The 26,013-nt window shown below is 35.1% G+C and overlaps 1 protein-coding gene across 8 annotated transcripts in view; it reads left to right on the top strand.

Moving 5' to 3' along the window:
- LOC150097964 (steroid receptor RNA activator 1-like) overlaps positions 1-26,013 on the top strand; it is a 159,383-nt gene that overhangs the window by 89,343 nt on the left and 44,027 nt on the right. For all 8 annotated transcript variants that reach the window (XR_016549613.1, XR_016549612.1, XR_016549611.1 and 5 more), the window contains exon 5: positions 6,620-6,690. Coding sequence is in view for 5 of the 8 variants with exons in the window: in XM_090406642.1 (XP_090262768.1) it covers positions 6,620-6,690 (71 nt within the window). In the remaining 3 variants the exon portion in view is untranslated. The remainder of the gene's footprint in view (positions 1-6,619; positions 6,691-26,013) is intronic.

The raw sequence follows: 26,013 nt of genomic DNA, 5'->3' as shown, positions 1-26,013 counted from the left end.
GTAGTTGGTGACCAGAGTGTGAAGGAAGGGCAGGTAGTTATTATTTTCTTTTTTAATGGTGAAATGGATTCTTAGGTATTCACAAATTTGTGTTAAAAATTTTATCCAACTTATCCCAGTCATGTGACCAAATGGAGAACCTGTCATCATGTAAGTTTTTGAGGGGCAGAGATTAGGAAGTTCAGAAAGGAGGGAGCCCATGGCATGGAAAAGTTGTGCTTTCGATCAGCTTGTAGGTTTTGGAACTCCAGTACATCTGGTGCTTGTACTTTTCAACTTAAGTCATCTTTTCAGATGAACTGAAAGATTCAAGCACTAAAGGACAAACTTTCCAACATGCTTAATATCAAGTATTGGTTGATTTTCTTGAACATCTCCTACACCTAAGCACAAAAAGAATTTTAAAAAATGTTCTGTCATATCCAAAAATTCAGTAATCTAGCCAGGTCGATATAAACACTTCAGCTATCTCCAGAATATATTGTGACAAAAATAAAAGAAGTCATTTACAACTTCTCTACCAGTAATATGTAGCCAACATTTGAAAATTTGCAGAGTCTCTTAAGAGGAATTTATCCTATGTGGAACTTGCCACACTTAAAAAAAACTATGCTAAAACCAGAACACTGTCATCACGAAAGTGAATAATGGTAATGCTACAGTGGTACTTGATCATGAATATAATCAAATACTACTGTGTTTGTGTGTGTTTGAAATGTGAATATGAATGAAAAAAAATGTCGATCTTTGCTCAGAGATGAAGCATAATTGATGCTTTCAGACACACAAAAAGGCACACCTAAAAATTATTCTGCATGCTGGGAACTATCCAAAAACTTAACCATGTAATCCTAGTCCTCCTCTAGATTTATTGATTACCAAAAATACACAAACAGAACACAGACCTATCAGTACTGTTCCCTTGGGTATAAAATGGCCAAAACACTTAGCTCAAGCACTCTCATTACAGGCCACACTTCCTCCCATGTTAAAATTTCTATGCATTTCTTCAAATCTTGCTTATCAAACATGATCCTCAAAGATTCTGACATTATTATAGTTAATTTTGATATAGCCTCCCTATTCTCTAATGTAGCCCTAAAAGAAATATCAGAACTCATTGAGACTTCCTTTCTCGCTGACATATCAGCCCTTTTCACTTTTACTTATTCATTGTGGTTATTTTTAATTGCTCAAACTCACTACATGGGCATTGTTTTCTGTTTGGCCATATGGCTGGTATACATTGGAAACATTTTTTGACACACCTCAACATATCTGTCTAACCTTTATCTTGATATCGTAGTCACCCAGCTATCCAATGGATCTTTATTCTCTTCTGTTTACAGAAAATCTGTAGATTGAAACTGAAATCAGTCATATTCAGAACATGTTTTTAGCCAGTACATTAAGAAAATTATGGAACAAACTACTGTGTTAGAGTAAAACTTTAGTTTAATATAAATCAAAATAAACACTAGACGTTTTGACTTTCACAATAAGGTCATATGTGTTATGCAAAAGTTACTGATCAACTGTTATAACTATTGGCCTGACATCTGGTGTAAAAAAAAAATAAAAATAAAAACTTACTACATCAAAGCTAGAGTCCTGTTATTATTATAACAGGATTAAGCTGGAGAGCAACATGTTGACACCAAAAAAATAAATTGTATAAGAATATATATAAATAACAACAAACCAGAATGGATAGTGGCTAATAGAAGCAGAAAATTGCTTAGAGTCCTAAAGGTAGGGTTTTCTGGAAAACTGAGTGGGCTGAAATGTGTGCCATCCAAATTTTTGGGATTTTTATGCCACCATTATTGTTAAGATTGGGGTGGTTAATCAAAATTTCACATGCTTCTTTAAATTTCCATTCATACCTTTATGGACTTTAGGACTCTAAGCAATTTTCAGCTTCTATTAGCCACTATCCATACTGGTTTGTTGTTATTTATACGTATACTTATTATTAATATTATTACATGACACCTCCAGGGAGTCCAATGACTCATTGAGGGAGGGCACCTACTCAACAACTCTCTGTCTCTACCACTCAATTCACCAACTACAATGAACCGCAACTACAATCATCATCTACACAACACCATCTACCACCAACCACCACCACTACCACTAGTATTTTCACAGACATTCAAAACATCCATGCCCACAGCGGGTTTCGAACCTGCAGCTGTTTGGCTAACCACTCAGCCAACCAGAGCAGATATGCTAACCACTCAGCCAACCAGGCCGGCAAAAATATGTAACAAAGAGCACTCACATCTACCATTTCCCACTTCTGTTCTGTTCTTGGGCCGTACCACTTTTTGCACTCACAGACTCTCATATTTTGTTGCAAATGCCAACAATGCTATGAAAAAACCACAAGGTGACCGGGACTGATGATATCCCCATAGAAGCCTGGGAAACATTAGGACAATGGACAATGAGGGGGTGGAGTTTTTGACATGACTCAACAAATGCGTCAGTCAAAACAAGATCCCGACTGGGACTAGCACTATAGTACCCATTTGTAAAGGCAAAGGTGACATTACTGTCTGCACTAACCTGCCTCATTCGCCTCCTCTGCTACACCATGAAGATTTTTGAATGCATAAAATGGTGACCATTTAAGAGTTATTGTTACTATATCACCAAACCAATGTGGCTTTGTAAAAGGTTGTGGGGTGACAGATGCATTCCATGCTGTCTGCCTACTAATGGAAAGACACAGGGAGAAAGGTAAGGCAGTTCACATGGCCTTTCTGGATCTGGAGAAGGCATTTGATTGGGTCCCACACAAACTGATTTGTTACTCTCTACACACCCATGGTGTCCCTGAAGCCTATATATGCTGGTTGCAGTTCCTCTACGCTAACACCATCTGCTGTGTCACCAAGCCATTTAACATTTAGGTAGGTATCCACCAAGGATACCTACCCGAATCCCCAACTCCATTTCTTAATCCCTGAAACCCTGTTCACCACTTCTGTTTATCCTGTGCATGGACACAGTGACTGCAAACACTATGCTGTTTACCACCATGACTACAACCATACTGTCATTGTTCGTTTCATTTAGCAATCTTTCAAAATAATTACTCCATACACCAAGAATATCTTTATCTTCAGTTTTCATGTCCCCTTTATCATCATCCCTAATTCCTTTTACAGTACTCTTTCTTCCATTTCTGAGCTTTTTCAACAGACCAAAATATTTTACCACTTTCCTGATATTTATAAATTAAAGATGCCAAGAAATTATATTATTGGTTTTATCCATTATCCAAGCATAAGCAAACAAAGTTTGCACATGAAGCCACTTCACAACTGGGCTACTTGTATATAGAGGCGAATGACTTCACATAATTTGCCTTAGTATCCCATGAGATTTATTTTCTGTGTTCTTACCAAAGTCTTCCCATAACTTTGGTTTACCTAATATTTTATACAATGCTTTGCTTTATATAATGCAATGCTTTACTTATATAAGTAATTTGTGTCAACATGTTGCTCTCCAGCTTAATTTAATTTTAACCTTATAATAATAATAACAACAGGACTCTAGCTTTGATGTAGTAAGTTTTTATTTTTATGTTTACACCAAAGGTCAGGCCAATAATTATAACAGTTGATCAGTAACTTTAGCATACCATGTAGATTGTTGCAGCTTGTTTCTTTGTATATATGTGTATACTCCAGATGATGAATGACCTTAATGTGAAAGTCAAAACGTCAAGTGTTTAGTTTGGTTTATAAACTGAAGTTTTACTCTAACACGGTAGTTTGTTCCATAATTTTTGTAATGTATTCTGATCACTGTGTAAGCATGAAGGCAAGGACTTTTTTAGCCGATAGCTTCCCCTTCACAAATCAACAGAAACTCTCCGTCCATCCTCAAAATCTAATCTCCCTCCTCCAAAAAAGAAAAAGATGGATAGAAATGTAAGCTGACATAACTAAATAAATAATACAATAGAATGGTTATGTGATTATTTTGTTTATCATATATTTTCAATCCAATATTTAGAGTTCCTCAGTACGAATTGTAAAATAAACAGGTGGAAGGGACATGTAAAAGAGGACTTAACAATGAAAATGTGTAAGCTACATGCAAATAACATAGTAGAATGGTCTAAATTGCATTAAGGTTCTCACATAATTTTAAAACAAGAGCTATATTATTTAAAAAAAAAAAAAAAAAAACTATTGTACATGGAGAAAGTGTATGGAAAAGAACTATTTCCCATAAGAGGGATAACTTCAGTCCATCATTTCTGTTCAGGTTTGGTTGTTGAAGAAAAGCTTCACAACTTTCTTTGTATGAATATTTTAAGAGAGAGGACTGCTTTTGTGAAGTTCTGTTAACAAGATTTCTTTTTTGAGTATAAATTTCTGCTCATTTCCACTTATATACTAGAGCAAAAATTTTATGATAAATAAGATTATCACAGAAGTTATATGATTATTATTTATTTAGTCAAAAGACTCATTGCAGGAGGTCCTACTGTCTCAAACACACATACAAAATTTATCAAATCATCTCTTAAACTTATTCATTAAGATAATTGAGATGAGGACAATGGAATGATAGTTTAATGACTTTTATCTGTCTTTTTAGGAATGGGTGTATATTGACTTGCTTTCATGCTAAATGAGTATACCAGTTTGAATAGGTGACAGATGGATAGATATTATTTCTGGAGAGCAATATTTTAGCATAGATGGAGGAAGGGATACTCTTTAGATCAGGTGGCTTACTGGTGTTCATACTGGCAAGGTTTTTTCTAATATCTTTCTGGTAAGATCAGTGAAGGTATGCAGTGACCTGTTCATGCTATAGTGGATAGTTTTCTATGTTAATCTAAACAAAAGTTGGAGGAAAAGTCCTCCAACAAGAGGTCAGCCTTATCTTTAGGTTCTATTATGATATAACCTGGATTTGTAAGACGTTGCACCAAAGCATGGCGATACAGAAGTAACACGTATAACCTTACTTTCATAGTTACATGGTGATTAGCATTCATTATAATAAATTATGGAGACAAGCAATGTTACAATACTGTGTATATTGTAATGCAGCTTATCTCTTTGTGTGTGTGTGTGTGTGTGTGTGTGTGTGTGTGTGTGTGTGTGTGTGTGTGTGTGTGTGTGTGTGTGTGTGTGTGTGTGTTTATATATATATATATATACTCCACACAATGACTATGATAAAGGTCAAAACACCAGGTGATTACGAAGTCAAAGTTATTACTTCAGTTATTTCAAGGTTAATTATGGAGACACAGTAGTTGTCCATACTTTATTATAATGAACATATAGCCTTTGGAACCATTAAGTTAACTGCTGGGGTGGGAGAGTGGGGTGGGAGAGTTTTCTGAATGCAGACTTTTTAAAGTGTGATTTGTATTTGTTGAATTTTTGACATCTGTAAAAGTGAGGATTTTTGATTCTAGTCATTTGAAATATGCTGAATTTTTATCTCGTACTGCTTTTACACATTTGATAAAGATTCAGGGCTTGGAATGTTTGGTTTTACTGTGGAGTAGAGAGTCCTCCATTCCAACCAGGATTATTTAATTCAGTTTGAAAGTGTTGGATCAGAGAGCAGAAACAATAATGAGATCATGGAAAAGAGGCATAGAAGATTATCCCACTTGGTACTGCTGCAGTGTATTAAAAGAGCTGAGAGTAGCTGGGCGATGGTCAATCTGTAGGAAAGGAAATATGGACAAGATTATGAGTAAAGTTGTGAAGAGAATGTTCATCTATTGTGTTTGGAGAAAGAAAAGGTCCATTATGTATTTAGGTGTATTTTTTTAAAAAAACTTTGCACTTTATCATTTTTGTGGGAGACTTTCTGAACCAGTGCCACTGTCATTTTTGATGGTGTTGTTTTTTCATTATTAGTGATGTTGGAAGCTTAGCAATGAAGTGAAAGGCTTCCAAACATAATCATGCACATGGAGTGCCAAATTTACTGTTCATGTTTGGCCTTGACAGCCTTCTCTGTATGCTGCTTTACTTGAACTCTGTCCAAGCATGAAATGACAGTGTAAGTGGTAGCAGGAATTATTTGCGTACTGGTTGGGTATCTTCTTGATGTATTACCATCAGGTTCAGTTGATACCATCTAGCATTTCTTGACCTTGAACTTATGTAGAGGGGATACTGGCTCTCTCTAGTTATAGTGTGAATATGCCCATGATGAATGTCACCTGTACTACATGTGGTGGCATTGCTTACCTGATGTTATTGGAGGAAAAGATGAAGGAAACGGGATTAGTTGTTTAAATCAACTGATAACACCATGGAGTGAAAATTGAGTAAAAATGCTCTATTATAAATTGTTCAACTGCACTGAAAGATTGAATAACAAAAATAAAATATAAAAGTCATACTAGAATGGGGAGAAAGAGAGTCAAAGAGATAAGACCATGAATCCCCATTCATATAAGGGAAGTGATTTTAAAACAGAATATATTAACTTTCATCTGGTTGAGTTTTTTAATCAATGCTATCTTAGCCTCAAAAATAATAAACATGAATGGTTTCTGTGTGTGTGTTTTGACATTAGTATATATCAGGTAATACATATGGTGTTTTATTTTCAGAATTGTCCAATAGAAGATTTGTCAATGCTGATAATATTCACCAATCTCTGATGGTCGATTATATTAGCGAAGTAAGTCCCCCCCCACCCCGCACACACATCTAGTTTTATTTTATGTTCATCATTAATTTTTTTTGTAATCAGTATTGGCACATATATGTTTATGTATATCTTCACCTTATTGTAGCTGAGCTGTTATTATTATTATTATTATTACCACGGCTACTCCAGGAGTCCTTAGACTCATCGAGGGAGGCCCTAAACATCATGTTCACGCAGCTGTTCAACATTCTCACAGTATCTATCATACCTTGCCTTGAACTCGCTCACTGTCATAGCACCCACAACAGACTCCGGCAGCTTATTCCACTCATTTACCACTCTAAAAGTAAAGAACCCAGCTCTAACACCCCTGCTAACCACGCTCTTGCCCAGCTTCCATGGGTGTCCCCTAGTTCTCCCACCACCAGTCCTGATCTCAAAAATATCATCTGAATTAATCCTATAGAATCCTTTTAGCAATTTGAATGTCTCAATCATGTCTCCCCTTTTCCGCCTATCAACTAGTTTCTGCAACCCACAAATCTTCAACCTGTTCTCATATGGTTCATTCCATAGACCTGCTATCATCTTAGTCACTCGCCTCTGGATCCTCTCAACCTCCTCCCCATCAAGAAGGAACCGAGGTGACCAAATCTGGGCACAGTAGTCGAGATGAGGTCTTATCAGGGCTCGGTACAGAGGTACAATAACTTGTTTTTCTCTGCTCGTCAAGGTATTTTTCAACAACCAAGTGAGTTGATGAGCTGATTTAGCTACTTTCGCAATGTGCCCCCTAAACTTCATCTCCCTATCCACCAACACTCCCAAGTCCCTGGCCTCATCAATCTCTTGGAGTACAGTTCCACCAATGTGGTATACTGCTGCTAATCTTTTCACTCCGAAATGCATAACCTTACATTTTGTTACATTTTGTTATTATTAACATCAGACCTCCATGGAATCAAAGTTTCATCACAGGAGAAATTTCAAAGCATGCTGTCTTCACCTTATTGTAGCTGTGCTATTATTATTATTAACATATCACCACGGAGTTAAAGTTTCATCACTGGAGAAATTTCAAAGCATGCTGTACACTTTGAAATTTGGAAGTTTCCAACAGCATGCAACTTCCTGGCCACAGCTGTCCGGGTCACATAATAGTGAATTTATTACTAACATAAGCTTCATTGCTCTTGGTCATGATTAGTGCTATTGCTTTCATTGCTTACCTACATTGGAAATCATGATGAACATTGAATGTGAGAGCTACAGTCTATCCATCTCCCACATTTGTTAAGTGTTCATTCATAGATAGACCAAAAACGCCTTACCCAAGCCAACATTCTCACACAAGCTGGCCTGATTGATCAAGTGGTTAGCATATCCACTCTTCAACAAACAGACTGTGAGTTTGAATCCTGTGCATGGATGTTTGTGAATCTATCTGTAGTAGATGAATTTCATTAGTTAGCACGAGACTTGTCTCACTTATGGGAAGCCTGAAGTGATGTGAAAACAATGTTTGGTCTCTAGAGCAGAGTTTCTGGAATATGTAAAAAAAATGAATAAAAATGGGAAAAATATATGTATATAAAATTAATAAAAAGAATAGAAAATCTTTAGTCCATCCAGGGTAGTATTAATGCATTAAAGGTTTCTAAAACCTTTCATGGGTTGGAGTGACAAAAAAAAAAAAAAAAAAAAAAAAGATTTACAAAAAGAAACAGCAGATCTTCAAAATTTATATACAACAGTTTGTTATTAGTTCAGCTCTATGCACAACCATCTTTGTTTTCTGCACAGTTTAATTTGAATGAAAGTGCAGTGAGCAAAGATTGTTTTGTGTGCAGCTAAACTAAATTTAACAAACTTGTAATGAGAAAAACATAAGCCAAGAAATAACATCACATTAATCCATAACCTGCACTAAGCAAAACTTCAACTAAATTTCCAGTACTGTTAGTTCTTTGTAAATGGACTAAGCAGAGCAGGTAGCAAAGGTTGGTCGATTGGTAGAGCCTCTGCTACTAATGGCTCGCAAAGAGTTAAGCAAGTTTGAGCACGGTTAGTAGTTAGAATGGGTCAGTCATTCAATGCTGTTGGCATACTCTCCCTCGATGAGTCTTTGGACTCCCTGGAGGTGTCACATAATAATAATAATTATATCAATCCTTGTACTAAATTGTTGGTTTTTTTCAGTTATTCATCCCCCCCCACACACACACCCCAATAAGGGAGTGAGTTTAACAGAAGAAACAGTTTTACCTTCCAGTGGTAGAGAATATTCATCAACAGAAATTTACTACTTCTATGAAATATGAAGAACTAATTTCTTACATAGCATAATGGAGCATAAAACATTTCTCCTCTGGTCAAATGGGAGATAGCAACAGTTACTTACAGTGCTTTCTCAGTTAAAGAAATTCCTGTAAGAAATATTTAGAAAAAATATCAGCACATCCATTGCTTAAAAAACTTCTGTTTCATTATTTTGAATCCCCCCCCCTCTGTTTATGTGCCAACTGCCACTGTTATTTTTTAGCATTCTCCTGTTGCCAGTCAATGGATGCTATGTCATACATTGGCCACATATGGGTTCACTCCTGTGCTTGCCAATATTGCTTTCAACATGTGCCTCTGTCTAAAAGTAAATAACTTTTTATAACTTCACTAAAACATATTATTCACAATTTTCTTTAGTATATTCTTGCACCAGTGTCTTAAATCCTCTACACATTGAAGAAATTATGATTTTGAAATTGCACTGCTGTGATGTAAAAAATGATAATTCTAACATCAGTCACATATGTTGTAAATAACTTAATTCTTGGCCACTTTCATATTATTAATATTTCACAATACAGTATATATCAAAATGAAATATATTTTATAAATAAATAATTAAAGCAATGTTCAAATGTTCAAGAAATACACAAATAACTGCATGTTTTGAGAAAATGTTCACAACAGCCTTGACATACTTATACTTTTTTTATACATCAAGGGTGTTAACTCAATGCAATAGGACACACCCCAAAGAAATGAAAAAGAGAGCAAAGTTATTCCTCTTCAACAAAGATGTTCAGACAGGCTTTGAATTGTAATCCAATCTGTCTGGTGTTTTGGTTAAGGTTTTAGAAAAGTTGGTGAGGTTACTGCTGTTATCAACCAATATTAGGATGATAATATCTGCCTTCTCTTTGATGTTCAGCAAGGACTGCTGAAAGGAAATCATCGTGACAAATGAGTTGGACAGGGAAGATGCATAGTGATATATTTAGGTTTTGCAAGAGCCTTTGATAGACTATATGATAAGCTCATATGAATGGGGTTTAATAATTGATTAGGTGCATTGGATAGGAGATTGGCTGTCTGATAGGTATCAGCAAATTGTGGATGGGGAGCAGTGTTTCAGAACAGGAAAATCATCAGTAGTGTGCCAAGGAGATCTGTTTTTTTGGCCATTGCTGTTTAACTTGCATGTTAATGAGGTTGCAAGAGTTTCAAATGGAAATATATGCAGTGCTTTTGCAGATAATGCAAAGTTCATGACAACTATGAAAATGAGAGCAGATGTGGTTTTTCAGGAGTCTTTGAATAGACTGTACGAGTAGTTATCAGCTCAGTGTTGCAAAGTCTAAGGTTTGAAAATTTGGAAACAAAGGTTGGAAACAGAGTATCCAATTGGTGGAGATATTTTACAGAAGGTTGAGGAGATAAGGGATCTGGGGAAATGGGGGGTGATAGTGGACACGGACATAATATTGTGAGGACATCATACTGGATCATGGCAATGATGTGGAGGAGCTTGACATATGGAAGTAAAGAGGTTATGCCTTGTATAAGACCTTGATCACATATGGATTACCATATGTGGTCGCTTGGATTTTGAAGGGATGATTAGGAAATGAAGAAAGTAAGAAAGAGATGAAGGATTTAGGAAATGCCAGTTGCAGAGTCTAGTAGATGGGAAATGGAGAGCAGATATTGAGACATATACACCTCCTACCTTTCCAAATTGCATTTTCTTAACTAACAACTAACTGGTGTAACAACTCTCATCCTTTTCTAGAAATTCTCTGAAAGACAAGTAGATAGCTATCTTAATTTTTTTTTTTTTTTTTAATATAGAAACCAATAGTGGGAAATATATCAATGCCAAGCTTCATCTTAATCAACCTTGAAAACATCTGGTATGGTTAAAACACTTTTTTATCATTCTTTTGTTTTATGTTCTGAAGATGCACAGTTATAATGGAATTACACATTTTATTAAATTGGTCTTACTTTCAAATGATAATAATAGTCCTCTCATTTCATAGAGAAGGTAATAAGGGACTGTCATCATTATTCTCCCTCTCCTTTAGAAGAGATTTGTAAGAATTCTGTTCTATGTCTAGGATACTACTGAAAAGATAACCAGCCTTCTTTCTTTTTGAACATTTACTGCTCACTTGCCACCTGATATGCAGGGTATATTCTTTGAAACACAAACTTGCTTTATTATCCATATATGTGTTTACCAAGTCCCTCATTCATGTACTTTATAAAGTATGTGAACAAGACACTTGTATAAAAATACACTCATATTATATATATGATATCAAGAGCTTGACAAGTCCAGTCTTGCTAATTATGCAGGTTATTCGAGCCAGACAGTTTACTTGAACAAAACAAGCATCATCAGGTTCTAATGGCAGTTCAGACTGAGTCATTACATCATTTCATGTATTGTATCAATGTTGTATTAATTTACTGTATAATGAATGTCTTTAACTTGGTTGAAACTTATGCCAGAAATATTTTCTGTCGTATCTTAGAGTAATTTTTATGAAATCTTATGTGAGAATTTACTGTAATATGAATAATAGTACAAATTTTTAAATTTCCATTTCTTCTTACACAGTGAGAATCAGTTTAAAATAAGTTAGATTAATAATTCTTTTCAGCTGATTTAATTGAACTGTGTTTTGTGTGCATTGAATAAATGCTACAACATAAAATTTTGCATTAAAAGAAAACTGTTATGAAGAAGTTATGCTATCAGTAACCTTTGGATTGCAGAGCTTTGCTTTTCTGTAGTTACATTATTGCCTCAGACCTCCAGGGAGTCAAGGGCTCATCGAGAGAGACCCATACGTCACTCAAACCAGCTATCATACCTTCCCTTAAATTCATTCACACTAGATGCACTCACTACTCCTAAAGGCAAACTATTACATTCGCTCACTCACTGTTCTGTGAGAGAAAAATTTAGTTCTTACCCCTTGCTCGACAGCAAACAAACTTAACCTCCATGGATGGACCTGTGTTCTCTCCCCACCTTCCATATAATGAAAAATTTCATCGGATAATATTCTATACCACCCATTCAGAAGTTTATAGATCTTATCATATTACCCTCTTTCTCCTGTTAACCAGAGTGTAATCCAGATACCTGCAATCTGTCCTCATAATCTAAATCCCCATAATCTGGATATAATCTTTGTGACTCTCCTTTGTTCCATTTCCACAGCTTCTTTATCCCCTTGGAGCCTGGGAGACCAAATCTGCATACAATAACCCAGGTGCAGTCTTATCAAGGTCTTATAAAAAGGCAAAATGTGACTTCCTTATCCTTACATGTCAAGGTTTGCTTCAACATCACAATTATCCTCTTAGATGTATTTGCAACTTTTGCTATGTGATCTTTGACCTTCAAATTACTATCCATCATTATGCCAAGATCCCTAGCCTTGTCAGTTTCTTGTAGCATAACTCTGCTAATATATCATGCCACTGGAAATCTTATCACGGCAAAGTGCATAACTATACACTTACTACATTAAACTGATAGCCATTTTCATTCGCCCAAATTTCCATCCTATTCAAATCATTTTGTAAGTGCTGGAATCAGTAACATTCCTGATTGCCTTGCCTATCTTTGCATCATTGGTAAACAATTGCACATCTCCTGTTAGACCCTTCCTAATGCCATTAATGTATAGATTGAACAACAATAGCCCAAGAACTGAACCCTGAGGTACACCTCTGGTCACCTTAAATCTAGCAGATTCACACACCCACCATATACCACTTTTTGAAATCTGTCTATCAGCTGTCCACTAATCCAAGTCAGATATCCTCAAATGCTTTAACAAAATCCAACATTATCATAGTATATCCATTCCCTTTATCCTACTCGCCCGTAACATTGCTATAAAATATGAGTAAAGTGCTAAAACATGACCATCCTTGATAGAGCATAGCTTGTTTGTCTATCCATTTCTGAATGCAAGTTCTTACCAACTTCTCTAAAATCTTCGCTGCCACACCAGAGATATTGATAGATCAGTAGTTAGACATGTTAGGTTTTGCACCATCCTTGTACAATAGAAGTATCATGCATTCCTGCTATTCCTGTGGTATCATTCCTGAGCTGAGACTCAAGTTATACAAACATGTAAAAGGCCTAGCCAATTTTTTTGAACATTCCTTTAGCAAATGTTCTGATATTCCATATGTCCCTATAGCTCTTCAACCTCATTTTCATGCACCTCTAATTCTTCATCTGATGAAGCAGTAGCACTGTGCACCATGTTACATACACCTGGTCGATATATCTAGCAGAGTGATAACTCACTAATTGAATAGTCCCATTAGTTTTTGTCACTAGAGTACTATTTGCATTCTGTAAAGTTATTCTTCCCATTCCTTTCTCTTGCTTGGTATAATGATAAAATTCTTTTGGATTGCCTTTAGCACGCATAGCTAATTTCTTTTTTATACTCCAATTTAGTTTTCTGCACAATACTCGGTTCTTTTCTGGCCTGCACTTTATCTGTTTCATAATTCCTCTCACTCTTATTCTCATGATATTCTTTTCCCATCATCCTCTTGTGGATCTCTTGCTTAATAAGGTTGCACATCCATTTCATTCCCAACCTATTTATTCTTCGATACATTAGGGATACATTCAGATACCACCTCATTTAAGCACCTTTTCCAAACATTCCCATGCATTGCTGATATTTTTCCCATTCAGTAACTGATGCCATGGAACCAAAGATAGTATTCTCCTAAGTTAATCATAATTTCCCGCTTTGTAGTTCAGCATGTAACCTGTTCTAATGGGAACATCAGTATAATTAAATACTTCTGAAGAAAGCACAGCATGAATACTGTCAACAACTGGTGCTAAAATAGTCATATTCTTAACAGAGATCCCTTCGTATGCTATGAACAAATCTAACACTCTTTGATCTCAAGTTCCTTCTTTCACATGCTGCTTGAGAAGGTTGTCTCAAGCAGCATGTGAAAGAATATGAATACATTTGAATACATTTTTCTTCATTCTTATCATAGTTTTCTTGTCTACCTAATCAATGTTTGGATAATTAAAGTCACCTATAATGATCACTCATTTATTAATCTGTGGTTATGCACTTCTTCGTCCTGTGCAACTGAGCTGCTAGGGCTGCAGCAACACCCACCATATGTTTCATTCTGTTAGCTTTCACTTCACACCAGATAGCCTCAAACTCACTGCTACTTCCCCTCTCCATTCTCTCCTATCTCTTCTGTTATTCCTAAAAACAGTATACTCATTACACTCGATTCTGATTCTGACAGTCAGGTTTCACTAATGGCAATAGTCTTAGGCTACACGTCATATTCAATAAAGCCACAAAGTTATGTAATCATTTGAGCTGCTCATTTGCCAAATTGATTAACTCCACAAAACAAAAAGACAATATAAAATTGTAATAAAATTTGTTGCATTTTATAATATTCTGATATTAAAAATTAACACAAAGTGACGAGACTTATTTTTGAGTCTTATTTATAGTATTGCTATTTACGGTTTCTTTATCTGGACAATTTGTAAGATGAGTAGCTAATTTCTTTCAAATTCTGTAATAGATATATATTTTTGGTTACATTTTTAAATAAAATGTGTGCACCATAAATGAAAAGGTAAATTAAGTGGGCTTGGCGTTTAACGTGTTAATTTTACTTTTTTTATGACAGGATAAACAGTTTACTGTTTATCCTGTAAACAGTAAACAGATTACTGTTATTGTCTAATATATACTATTGCATTAAAAATTACCTAGCTAAATTCTTATAAGCATTTGAATAGCATTATTGCAGCGATTTACTTAAGAGTATGGAGTTAATCCCATTAGCTTCTGAAATAAATTATTTATTATTCAATGGTCAAAAATTTTTTGTCATTTTGTAGTGTTAAGTCTAATTATTAAGGAAATTTATGTTAAATATAAAAAGTTGAGCATCAATCAAGTACTTCGACACTAAAATTTAAAAGAATTCAAAAAGTGGAATTAATCACTTTGGCCTGTTAATGGCTCATTTATTAGTTGCTGTTATTTTAAAATGTAGTATATAAAAATTGATATGCTTACGTTTTTGCCTTTTGTACTGTGAATTACTTTAATATGTGTTTAAGTAATCTGAAGTACAAAAGGCAAGAATGAGTTATCATGACCATATTCTGTGGAGGGTTGTGTAAACATTGCTAGTCATACATGCTAGATTGTTGGTGCTCCAAGCATGATATTTGTAGGAAAAGGAAGGAAAAATTACTTTTAAAGAAAAAAGTGTCTTCATTTGTCTGTATGCAAAAAAATAAAATAATAATAATAAAAATCAATCAGTAAATCAATAAATAAAGAACAGTTTTGGTGATGGAAGATAGATATGGATTATTTTATGTAAGAATATACGAGGTGTGACAATTTTATTCCTGGAACGGCCACGTAGTGTCACCTGTGTGGTGATTTGGTGGAGTAATGTGAGTAATTGTGTTTGTATCTTTTAACTAATACATGCGTAAACCTCAAGCTGATAGAGCCATTTGCTAGTTGGCTATTGCAAAAAACCATAGAGATCTGCATGTCAACTCTGGCATAAAAATGGGACTAGATGGTATTTCACCACAAGTTTTGAGAGAATGTGCTAAAGAACTGACAGAGCCTTTGACCTGGCTTTTCAAAGAAAGTCTGGCTGCGGGAAAGGTGCCCAGGGAATGGAAGGAAGGTAAGATAATGCCATTGCATAAGGGCGGTAGTAGACTGGAAGTGTCTAATTATAGGCCAGTTTGTGTGTCATCAATAGTTGTTAAGATCCTGGAGAAATTAGTGAGGGACCGTATACAGCATTGGGCAGATGAGAGTAATTTTATCTGTGAGAGTCAACATGGATTTGTGAAGGGGCACTCTTGTTTTAGCAATATGATAGCCTTTTATAATAAAGTTACAAGAGCAGTAGATGAGGGAAAAGCATTTGAGAGGGTGCCACATGATAAGCTGATATTTAAGTTGCAGCACATGGGTCTGGATGTGCTGCAACTTAAACATGGATTTGTGAAGGGGCACTCTTGTTTTAGCAATATGATAGCCTTTTATAATAAAGTTACAAGAGCAGTAGATGAGGGAAAAGCATTTGAGAGGGTGCCACATGATAAGCTGATATTTAAGTTGCAGCACATGGGTCTGGATGTCAGGTTGGTCAACTAAATTCAGGATTGGTTGTCCAATCGGTATCAACAAGTTGTGTATGGTGGGGCAGTTTCAAGGAGGCATAAGGTTACAAGTGGGGTCCCACAGGGCTCAGTACTGGGACCTATATTGTTTGACCTTTATATCAATGACATTGTCAGTGGATTGCAGGGGGATATTCAGTAGTTTGCAGATGATGCGAAGCTGGGAAGGGTTATTGGTAATAGTGCAGATGTGGTAGCCCTTCAAGAGGATTTGAATAAGCTAGACAGATGGGCAAATGAATGGGGGTATCGGTTTAATGCAGCAAAATGTAAAGTCTTGAGGTTTGGGACACATCGATGGGATGCTGCATACTCTATGGGAGGAGCTATACTGGAGGAAGTAGGGGAGACAAGAGATCTGGGGGTTGATGATTGATAGAAACCTGAAATTTAGGGGACATATTGCAAAGGTAACACAGAGGATTGCTGCAATAATGAGAAGGACACTGACGTGCGGAGATAAGAGTTATCATTCCGTTGTACAAGACTGATCAGACCACACTTAGACTATTGTTCTCAGATTTTGTCCCCAGGATTTGAAAGGGATAAATTAGCTGTAGAAATGGTACAAAAGTGGATAACAAAGATGGTTTCAGGACTGTACAATGTTAGTTATGAGGATCGGCTGAGGGAATGTGGGCTGCAGAGTTTGGTGAATAGAAGAAGGAGAGGTAATATGATTGAGACTTTTAACCTGTTAAGAGGTGGTTACAGGTTTGACACTGAGGAGTTCTTTCACTTGGTTGAACAGCCTGAAGGAGTGATGATAAGGGGCCATCCCCAGAAGTTATGAAAGGAAACTGGGATCAAGAGGGTGAGGAGTGGTTTCTTTGCATTCCATGGTTCAACCATGGAATGCATTGCCTGATAGAGTGATGAGAATGAGAACGGTCAATGAGTTTAAGGAGTGGTATGATAGACTTTGTGTTTCATAAGAGGGACCTCTCATGATGAGTCGTGATAGACTCTGTGTTTCTTAGGAAGGGCCTCCCGTGATGAGTCTTTTGATTCCATGGAGGCCTGAATAATAATAATAATGTTGGATTCTGAATATATAGAGATTTGAGTAATTAATATTTGAATCAGAATCCAACATGATCTTCCATCACATAAGCTAGAATTGTAATTATTATTTAATGTAAATCACTTGTTTATAAATTAATATTCATGTAACTACCTTTAAGTTCTATTAATAATTAATTAATTAATCAAAGATATATGTTAATAGTGAAAAGACTCTGTATTAAAATATTATTGAGTTTATTTTATTTATTGCTATGTTAATATTATAAGATTTGTATTCAACATTTTAACTCCGTATTAATTGAAATGTAAATATTCCTTATTTGTTTCTGTATGTAGAAGTATAACGTTATGCAATGCCTCAGTTTCATTATATTTTGTTTTTGTTGTCATGGAGACGTATGTAAGATAGCTAGCGCGAGTTTAGAACAGAGCGTGGCAGATTGGTATTGAAGGGCTGGAAAGGATTTTAGTAGAAGTAGAGCACGAGAATAATTTCGGTGGGAAGAAGGGATATATAAGCGAAGAACGGATATATAAGTTTTTAATATTTAATATTTAATATTTTTTTAATATTAATATAATGGGAAGAAGGGATATATAAGCAAAGAACAGAGAAAACGATTCATTCAGGGAATCAGAGTGTGATAATAGCGAGTTGGCGAGTCACTCGAGTAACTAATTAAAGTTTACTAGTCGAGGAGCGAGTTAGCTAGTAAGTTGCAGAACAACAAAAAAAGCAACGGAAGATAGCAAAGTGACAACTGGATGACTTGCTATACTTTAGTTGAGATTTAATTTCAGGACCGACTCTTCAGGGACACACGGAAACTTGAAGCTTAGCACGGAGTAACAAAGAGAATAAGTAGAGGCAGCAAGGTTGAATTTAAACAATAGCTGTTTTAAGAGATATAATGCCTAGAAATCAATTAAATGCTGGAAGTATAGGCAATTGTGCATAAAAACTTCAAGTTAAAGAATTATTGTGTGTTACCCTAGTTCAAGAGTTATTAGTAGAATACTGAATTGGTCAAGTGATGTCAAAGATAGTACAAGTGTTTTGATCTGAGCAAGAACATTTAACTATGTGAATTGCAACCATTAATTTATTCAGTTATTACTAAGAGGATCTGTTTTTAATGAGTGCTGTTAATTGTTTTATGTGTATACAGTTATAAGAAATGTTCGTATATAAGTAGATGAACAAGGAAGATTACCGGTAAGAATTACACAGTCCAACACAATTTTTGCTGACTTTTATATGAGACTTGTTTTTTACTAATTTCGGTGCGCTGATTTCAAATATCAAACCCATTTTTCTCTATCATGTCAGGTTTTTCCTCTATGGCATTTTCTTTTTGCTAATTTGTAAGTTTTTGATATTTTTAAGGAGGCAGTACTATTTAGAGGATCAAAAAAATCGATTTTTTTAATATTGTTTTCTGAAAGTATGTACTTTTAAAAATCTGTTCCTAACTTTTTATCAAGAAATTCGAAAAATTCCTGAAGATATAGCCTATTATTCAAAGCGGTGCACAGATCAGAATCGGAGCGCTCTCCGCTCTTGCTTGTTAGTAAACGAATAAATGCGTAAGAACCTGCAACGGCACGTACTGGCGCTTTGAATGCGAGAGAGGCCGATAATTAGATACATAACTACTTAACAATATTCATTAAAAATTACAAGAATATTTATAAAAAAATAACAATTTTACTTACACATGAGTTTCAGAGAATAAATTTTTGTTTGTAGCAATTTCTGCTGTGTGTTCTGTTTTGGCAATCCCTTTGAATACTCCAACAGTAGTCGGCCATCATGTGAGAATCCCATCTTCCTTGGTACCGATCTTCCATAGTTTTTAAGTCTTGATGAAATCTTTCGCCTTGTTCATCGCTTACAGCATCTAAATTCTCGGGAAATCTTTCAAGATGATATAGGAAATGAAGCTTTATGCTCATGTTGCAACCTAGGCACTGGAAATTTTCAAGCATTGTTTCCACTAGATCTTTGTAATTGCACGCTTTTTTGTTTCCAAGAAAATTATTTGCAACCATCGTAAATGAAGTCCAGGCCTCTTTCTCAATTTCGTTCATAGAGTTGATGAAATTTGGGTCTCTCATTAAAGTTCTAATTTGCAGTCCATCAAATACACCGGCTTTAATTTTTTCTAAACTAAGTCGTGGAAATTTTTCACATATGTATTGGAAACATTCACCTTGTAAATCTAAAGCTTTAACATACTGCTTCATAAGACCTACTTTGATTTGTAGAGGTGGAAAAATGATTTTTTCTCTGTCGATTAAAGGTTGATTTATAACATTCTGTTCTCCAACATTTAACGATATTATTCTAAGAGGCCAATGTTTCTAACTCCAGTATTGGTTTCTAGCTCGACTATCCCAGAAGCATAGAAAACATGGAAACTTTGTATATCCTCTTTGAAAGCCAAGTAAAAAGTTCACCATTTTAAGATCCACACAGATGATCCAGTTATGGTCTGTATATTTTAATAACTTCAGAACCTTTTTAATGTCCTCATATGTTTCCTTTAAGTGTACTGAATAGCCAATAGGAATTGAGCCATATACATTCCCATTGTGTAGTAAGACACACTTGAGACTTCTGCTTGAACTGTCGATAAATAAATGCCACTCATTTGGATGATATTGTACAACACTCATTTCAGTTAGTAAACCCGACACATTGTTACAGTAAACAAGCCCACACTCATGTTTAAAATATTGTACAAGATTACTTTCCCTGCTACGATAAAAAGTTATCTTCGTATCTTGCTCCAGTAAGTTTTTTTTTCATTTAATCTTGAAGCTAACAATTCCGATGATTCCTTTGATAGGCCCAAATCTCTTACTAAGTCATTCAATTCCGCTTGAGTAAAACGTTGCGGTCCAGAACTAGAAATTAAATTTTCATTGTCTAAATCAACATCCGGGTCTTGCTCCTCAAGAACATCTGGCATATCCCGATCATGCTCGTTTTCAAGTAAAGGAAGTCCTTTATAAATTGGCATGGCTATTTCATTGGAATGAGCAACTGGCCGAATTGCTGAGTCGAGATTTGGATGCACAATTTTTTTCTTATTCTTATTATTATAACCAGAAGTCTGAACTAAACAAAAATAGCAATCATCTATGTGATTTTTCGGTTCATGCCAAATCACTGGAATGCCAAAAGCTAATTTTTGGCGTTTTCCCTTGCTCCACTGTCGTAAATTTTCTACACATGACTTACAAACTTTATTTGGAGCCCATGACTTGTCCTGATCTGCAATTTTTACGTGAAAGTATGCAAAGTACACTTTCTTAACGAAATCAGTGATATTTGTCCTTTGACTGGGAAGAGTAAAGCTGCCACAAATGTAGCAGAAGGAATCTACACTATTGACACAATTTCGAGTAGTAGACATGATGTATTTTCTTTACTGCCAACTAACATGCAATTAACAAGACAAAAAAAAACCAGAGACTTTATTGAAACGTTATAAGCGCTCATCATACTTTCATGATCGATTAACGATTGACTGATTTTGAATTCGTTCTGTGTCCGCTATGACACATATAGCATTCATTTGTTTTAGGCAGTTGTCATTGCCTACTTTTCATCACCTAAATGTATTAGGTCGGTTATTGGCCTAATTATTCGCATTCAGTTATTCGCATTCAAAGCGCCAGTACGTGCCATTGCAGGTTCTTACGCATTTATTCGTTTACTAACAAGTGAGAGCGGTGAGCGCTCCGATTCTGATCTGCGCACCGCTTTGAATAATAGGCTATATCTTCGGGAATTTTTCGAATGTCTTGATAAAAAGTTAGGAACAGATTTTTAAAAGTACATACTTTTAGAAAATAATATTAAAAAATCGATTTTTTTGATCCTCTAAATAGTACTGCCTCCTAAAAACTATCAAAAACTTACAAATTAGCAAAAAGAAAATGCCATAGAGGAAAAACCTGACATGATAGAGAAAAATGGGTTTGATATTTGAAATCAGCGTGCCCAAATTAGTAAAAAACAAGTGTCAGATCATAATCAGCAGGAAAAAAAAAATTTTTTGTTGGCCAATGTTATCCAACTATTGATATTCCTATGCAGAGATATGTGTGTGTTTCTTCCTAGAATATCCCTATATTAACAGTAACTATTGTGGAGATTAGCTGGAGTGTGGAATTAAGAGTGTATACTTGTGAAGAAGTGTTACTGCCCTTTTATTGTATTTGAAACTTAAGTAACTATGAGATATTAGTGTAATTGATCACTAAGGAACTTTATGAAATTGAACTTTATTAAATACTTAAATGTGAACCTTGTGAAGACTGTATTTCAGACAACAGATTAACCATTGCCTGAGATTGTATGACTGTATTACCAGATGAGCTTAAATGTTTATAATACCTTATTCAGTGATTTAGATTAAAGTGTATAAATTGTAAGCCTAAATGAAATCTGTGTTTGTTGATCTAAAGTTGTATTTTGCCTGAATCTCTTTTACTGCACCATTCATAAAATATTCGAACCAAAGCGGGTGAATTAAATAAGTTAAATAAACTCGGCCTGTATACATAATAACAACATATTAAGGGAAAATAGTTGAGAGTTGGTTTTACTTCAATTCTTGGACTAATTTAGATATAGAGTGGTGCAGTCAATAAAAATTTTCTCTATATTTGGATTAGAAATCAACTAGAAACTTATTTTTTGTTTAAGAACATCGTAGTGACAAAAATGCCAGATCCAAAGTATAGGTTAAGACGAAATAGGATCCAACAATAATAATAAAAATATGTAAGCGAAATTTGGAGTAGCGTGTTAACATCAAATTTTGTATGAAAATCAAGAAAACTGCTACTGAAATATTGTAGCTGTTGAAAGTGGCATATGGTGTGGATGCTCTAAAAAAGTCAAGTGTCTTTGAGTGGCATAAGAGATTCAAAGGTGGGTGAGAAGATGAGAACAACGACCTTAGAAGTGAACAGCCTAAAACAAAAATGATGAAAAAAAAAGCACACATGTAATGTTTGCAGTTCAAGACCATGCTGGTGTGTTTCTTTGATCACAAGGGGGATAGTCCACTATGAATTCATTGAACATGGAGAAATGGTCAACCAACAATGCTATTTAGAGGTGCTGACAAGATTACGAGATTCTGTTTGGAGAAAAAGACCTGAATTGTGGCCAGACAAGTGGATCATGACCATATTCTGTGATCATCCATCACGACAATGCGCCAAGCCATAGTGCTCTCATCGTGAGAGAGTGTCTGGCCAAAAAATTGATTACCGAATTAGATCATTCTGCTTATTCACCTGACTTAGCACCCTGTGATTTCTGGATGTTTCCAAAATTAAAGATTGTGCTAAAAGGACGAAGATTTTCTGACATTGCTGATATCCAGCATAATGTGATAAAGAAACTCAATAGTGTTTGTTCCAGAAAAAGAATTGCAGGCTTGTTTCCGAAAATGGGAACACCATCTAAACCACCATATAAATACAAAAGGGGACTGCTTTTAAGGTGACAGTAGCCAGTAATGTACAGTTCCGAACATAGGTTTTTTACAGGTGCATTCCAGGAATTAAACTGTCACACCTCGTATATAAAACTTAAAAAATAAAGTGCATACATAAGGACATTTCTACTGACATAAATTTATTAGATTCATGACTTCTTAGTTTAGTAATTTCAGCATCGCTTCTTCAGACTTGAAAAATTGAGGTTGAACAGTTTTCTGTCATTCCAAATGCTTTGGAATAAATGTTGCTTATAACTCATACTTTACAATAATGATGCTTAAATAATCAAAATTCCTCTGTGAATCATTTATTGCCAAGTGCATATGTCTCTACATTAAATGCTGAGGATTTTGTAGATTGCTAATTCTTTCTGTGGCAGTTTTATCTTCAACAAAAATGAAATAATCAGATTATTGATGTACAACACTGGATTTTTCTTTTAGATCCTTCATATAAATGCCATACATTTGTTGAACATATTTTATTTTGAATAATAAATATTACTGTTTAAGTATACTTATGAATAGTTTCCATTCTTATTTCCCTCCAGTCATAAATAATAAAGTAAACATTATACTGAAAACCACAGTTGTTTCTTTCATAAAATAATGGTACTTTTTTTTTTATATCATTTAATGGAAGAAAACAAAGCAGACAAAAACAGGAGAGATCTTAATAAAACAATAAGTATAGGATATTATATTCAGGCGATAATGATCACGTAAAGGGAGGAGTAGCGGTAGCATTCAACACCAAACATAAAGATAAACTTCATGTCGGAAAGCCAATTTCAAGTAGAGTTATGTGGGCAAACTTTAAAATGGGAAAATGGACAATGAAATTGTTGGAAGTTTTTCCATTGTTATACTATAAATTAAAGATACCACAAAATTATATACTTGGTTTAATCCTTTATCCAAGTGTAAGCAAACAAAGTTTCTGCCTGAAGTATTTTCAGGACTGGGGCAACTCATATATAGAAGCTAATAACTTCACATCACTTGCCTCAGTATACCAATAAGTCCATAAGGATATGCAAAGTGCATATCCTTATGGACTTGCTTACATTTGGATAAAGAATTAAACCAAGTATATAATTTCTTGGTATCTTTAATTTAAAGTATAATGAAGTTAAAAAACTTTCAACAACTTTCTCTAATTCAGTGTATTTCAGTAATAAGGTGTGACACCTTTTGACTATTCGTATACGGAAATATGACTTCTGTATTGAATTCAAAGTAAAGTATGATAGATACTGTGCAGATGTTGGATAGTGCTTGGAATGATGTTTACAGCCTCCCTTGATGAATCTAAGGACTCCATGGAGTAGCCCATAATAATAATAATAAATGGAGATTTTGCACAGAACTTCACAATTCCTTATTTTGTATTTTTACCTCAGGTGATTTCCAAAAACATGATAAGCCTTGCTAATCTCAGGATTAGCGAGATTTTTCTTGGGAGTAGACTCTGAAAACTAAAGTGTTTTCTTTCTTGTGGTTAAAGAACAAAAGGAATAAATGTGAGGTCATCAAAAATTCTTAGAGAAATTTATCCTATCCATTATTTTGAAATACTATAATCTACCATTTATCCAACTACAGTAAGAAGGCAGTTTGCTATTCTGATAATTGAAGGGTCAGATAAGAGAAGTACAGTTATGTGATGTTTCACTGTAAGTCAGTTGATATACACGAGTCAGTTAATTGAAGGATCATTGTTTGGAAAGTCAGATAAATGGTAGATTACCATAGTTTCTAGGGTATTTTACTGTATTTCCTGCTACAGAAAACTTTTACTTTGTTTTGCATTTGTCGTGCATTGTGCTAGTGGTTTTTTATGGGAGGTTGTATTCACTGTGCTGTTTATTCACAAATTCTAGAGGCTATCTGCCTATAAACTAGTTATGCACATGTATAACTAGAGATTATATGCTGACATAATTCAATCCTTATCACAGTAATTTATTGCACCACTAATAATACCACCACTGTAAATTGCATATTTATTTATTTATAACAGATCTATTTGTATTTATGCCTATTTTTTTCTTCAGACATGCCAGTCATGTACAAATAGTTCATATTTGACAAATGCAGGTTGAAATATAATTACCTTCTTACTTCTCAGAAATTTAAATATACCAACCAATTATAAATTGCCAGTTACTTATATATCCTGAAAGCAACAAAACTTATATTTTCTAAATAGCTTCTCCTTCTCCCGTAGTCCGAAATGAACCATTAGGTCATTCATGGCTGATAGGTGATACTCTTTGCTAGCCTCCTCCAGTCATCTCGGTCTCTTGTTCTTGATGTCAGTTGAGAAAGGGAGGAATTTGTCCATTTTTTGATGTTATCAGTCCATTTTAATCGAGGTCGGCCCCTCATCCTAGATCCTGGAATGATTCCTTCTAGTGCTTGCTTTGGAATGCCATTAGCTCTCTCCACATATCCGAACCATTTCATCTGTCTTCTTCTGATGACTGTCAGAATATTTTCCCTTTTTCTCCCATCTATTGAATCAATCAGTTTTCCGGCATTTTCATTGGTTTCGTGAGCGGTATAGGGTATTCTCAAAAGTCTTCTGTAAGTTTTCATTTCGAAAGACTGGAGTCTCCTCTCATCTTCTTTCAATAAAGTCCAGGCCTCACAACCATACAAGAGGACAGAATTCACCAAGGTGTCAATTAGTCTTAGTCTGGTTGCGATTGCTATTCTGTTATCTCCCCACAATGGTTTTAACTTCTGTAGGGCCATGGTTGCCTTAGTAATTTGGTATTTAATGTTGGTTTTTGAACGACCATCTTGATTCAACGTGCTTCCTAGGTAAGTGAACTTCTTTGCATTCTCAATTTGCTTATTGCCAATTTGTATCTTTAAGAATTCAATGTCTGATTTTGAGGTTATCATTGTTTTTGTTTTTGTAGGTTTATGTTTAATACATATTTTTTTAATGTTCCGAAAACAAGGCTGGTTATCTCTTGTAATTCTTCTTGACTTTCTGCCAGAAGATCGATATCGTCAGCAAAATGTAAGTTATTTATTCTTAGTCTGCCAACTACTATTCCAGTGAAAGAGCTTCATCTATGACATATTCCATAAAACAATTAAAAAGAAGAGAGGACAAGATGCATCCCTGTCTTACCCCCCCGTTCTGCCCGGAACAGTTCACTGCTGTAATTTTTAATTTCAATTCTCATATCAGATGAGGAATAAAGAGATTTAATAATCCTAATGATTTTGTTGTCAATACCA

This window comes from Typopeltis vanoorti, chromosome 16 (assembly GCF_054136105.1).
Source record: "Typopeltis vanoorti isolate ZY-2024b chromosome 16, IOZ_Tvanoo_1.0, whole genome shotgun sequence".
Classification (NCBI taxonomy): Eukaryota; Metazoa; Arthropoda; class Arachnida; order Uropygi; family Thelyphonidae; genus Typopeltis; species Typopeltis vanoorti.
The sequence above is the reverse complement of the archived record's forward strand: the minus strand, read 5'-3'. Positions and strand labels throughout refer to the sequence as shown.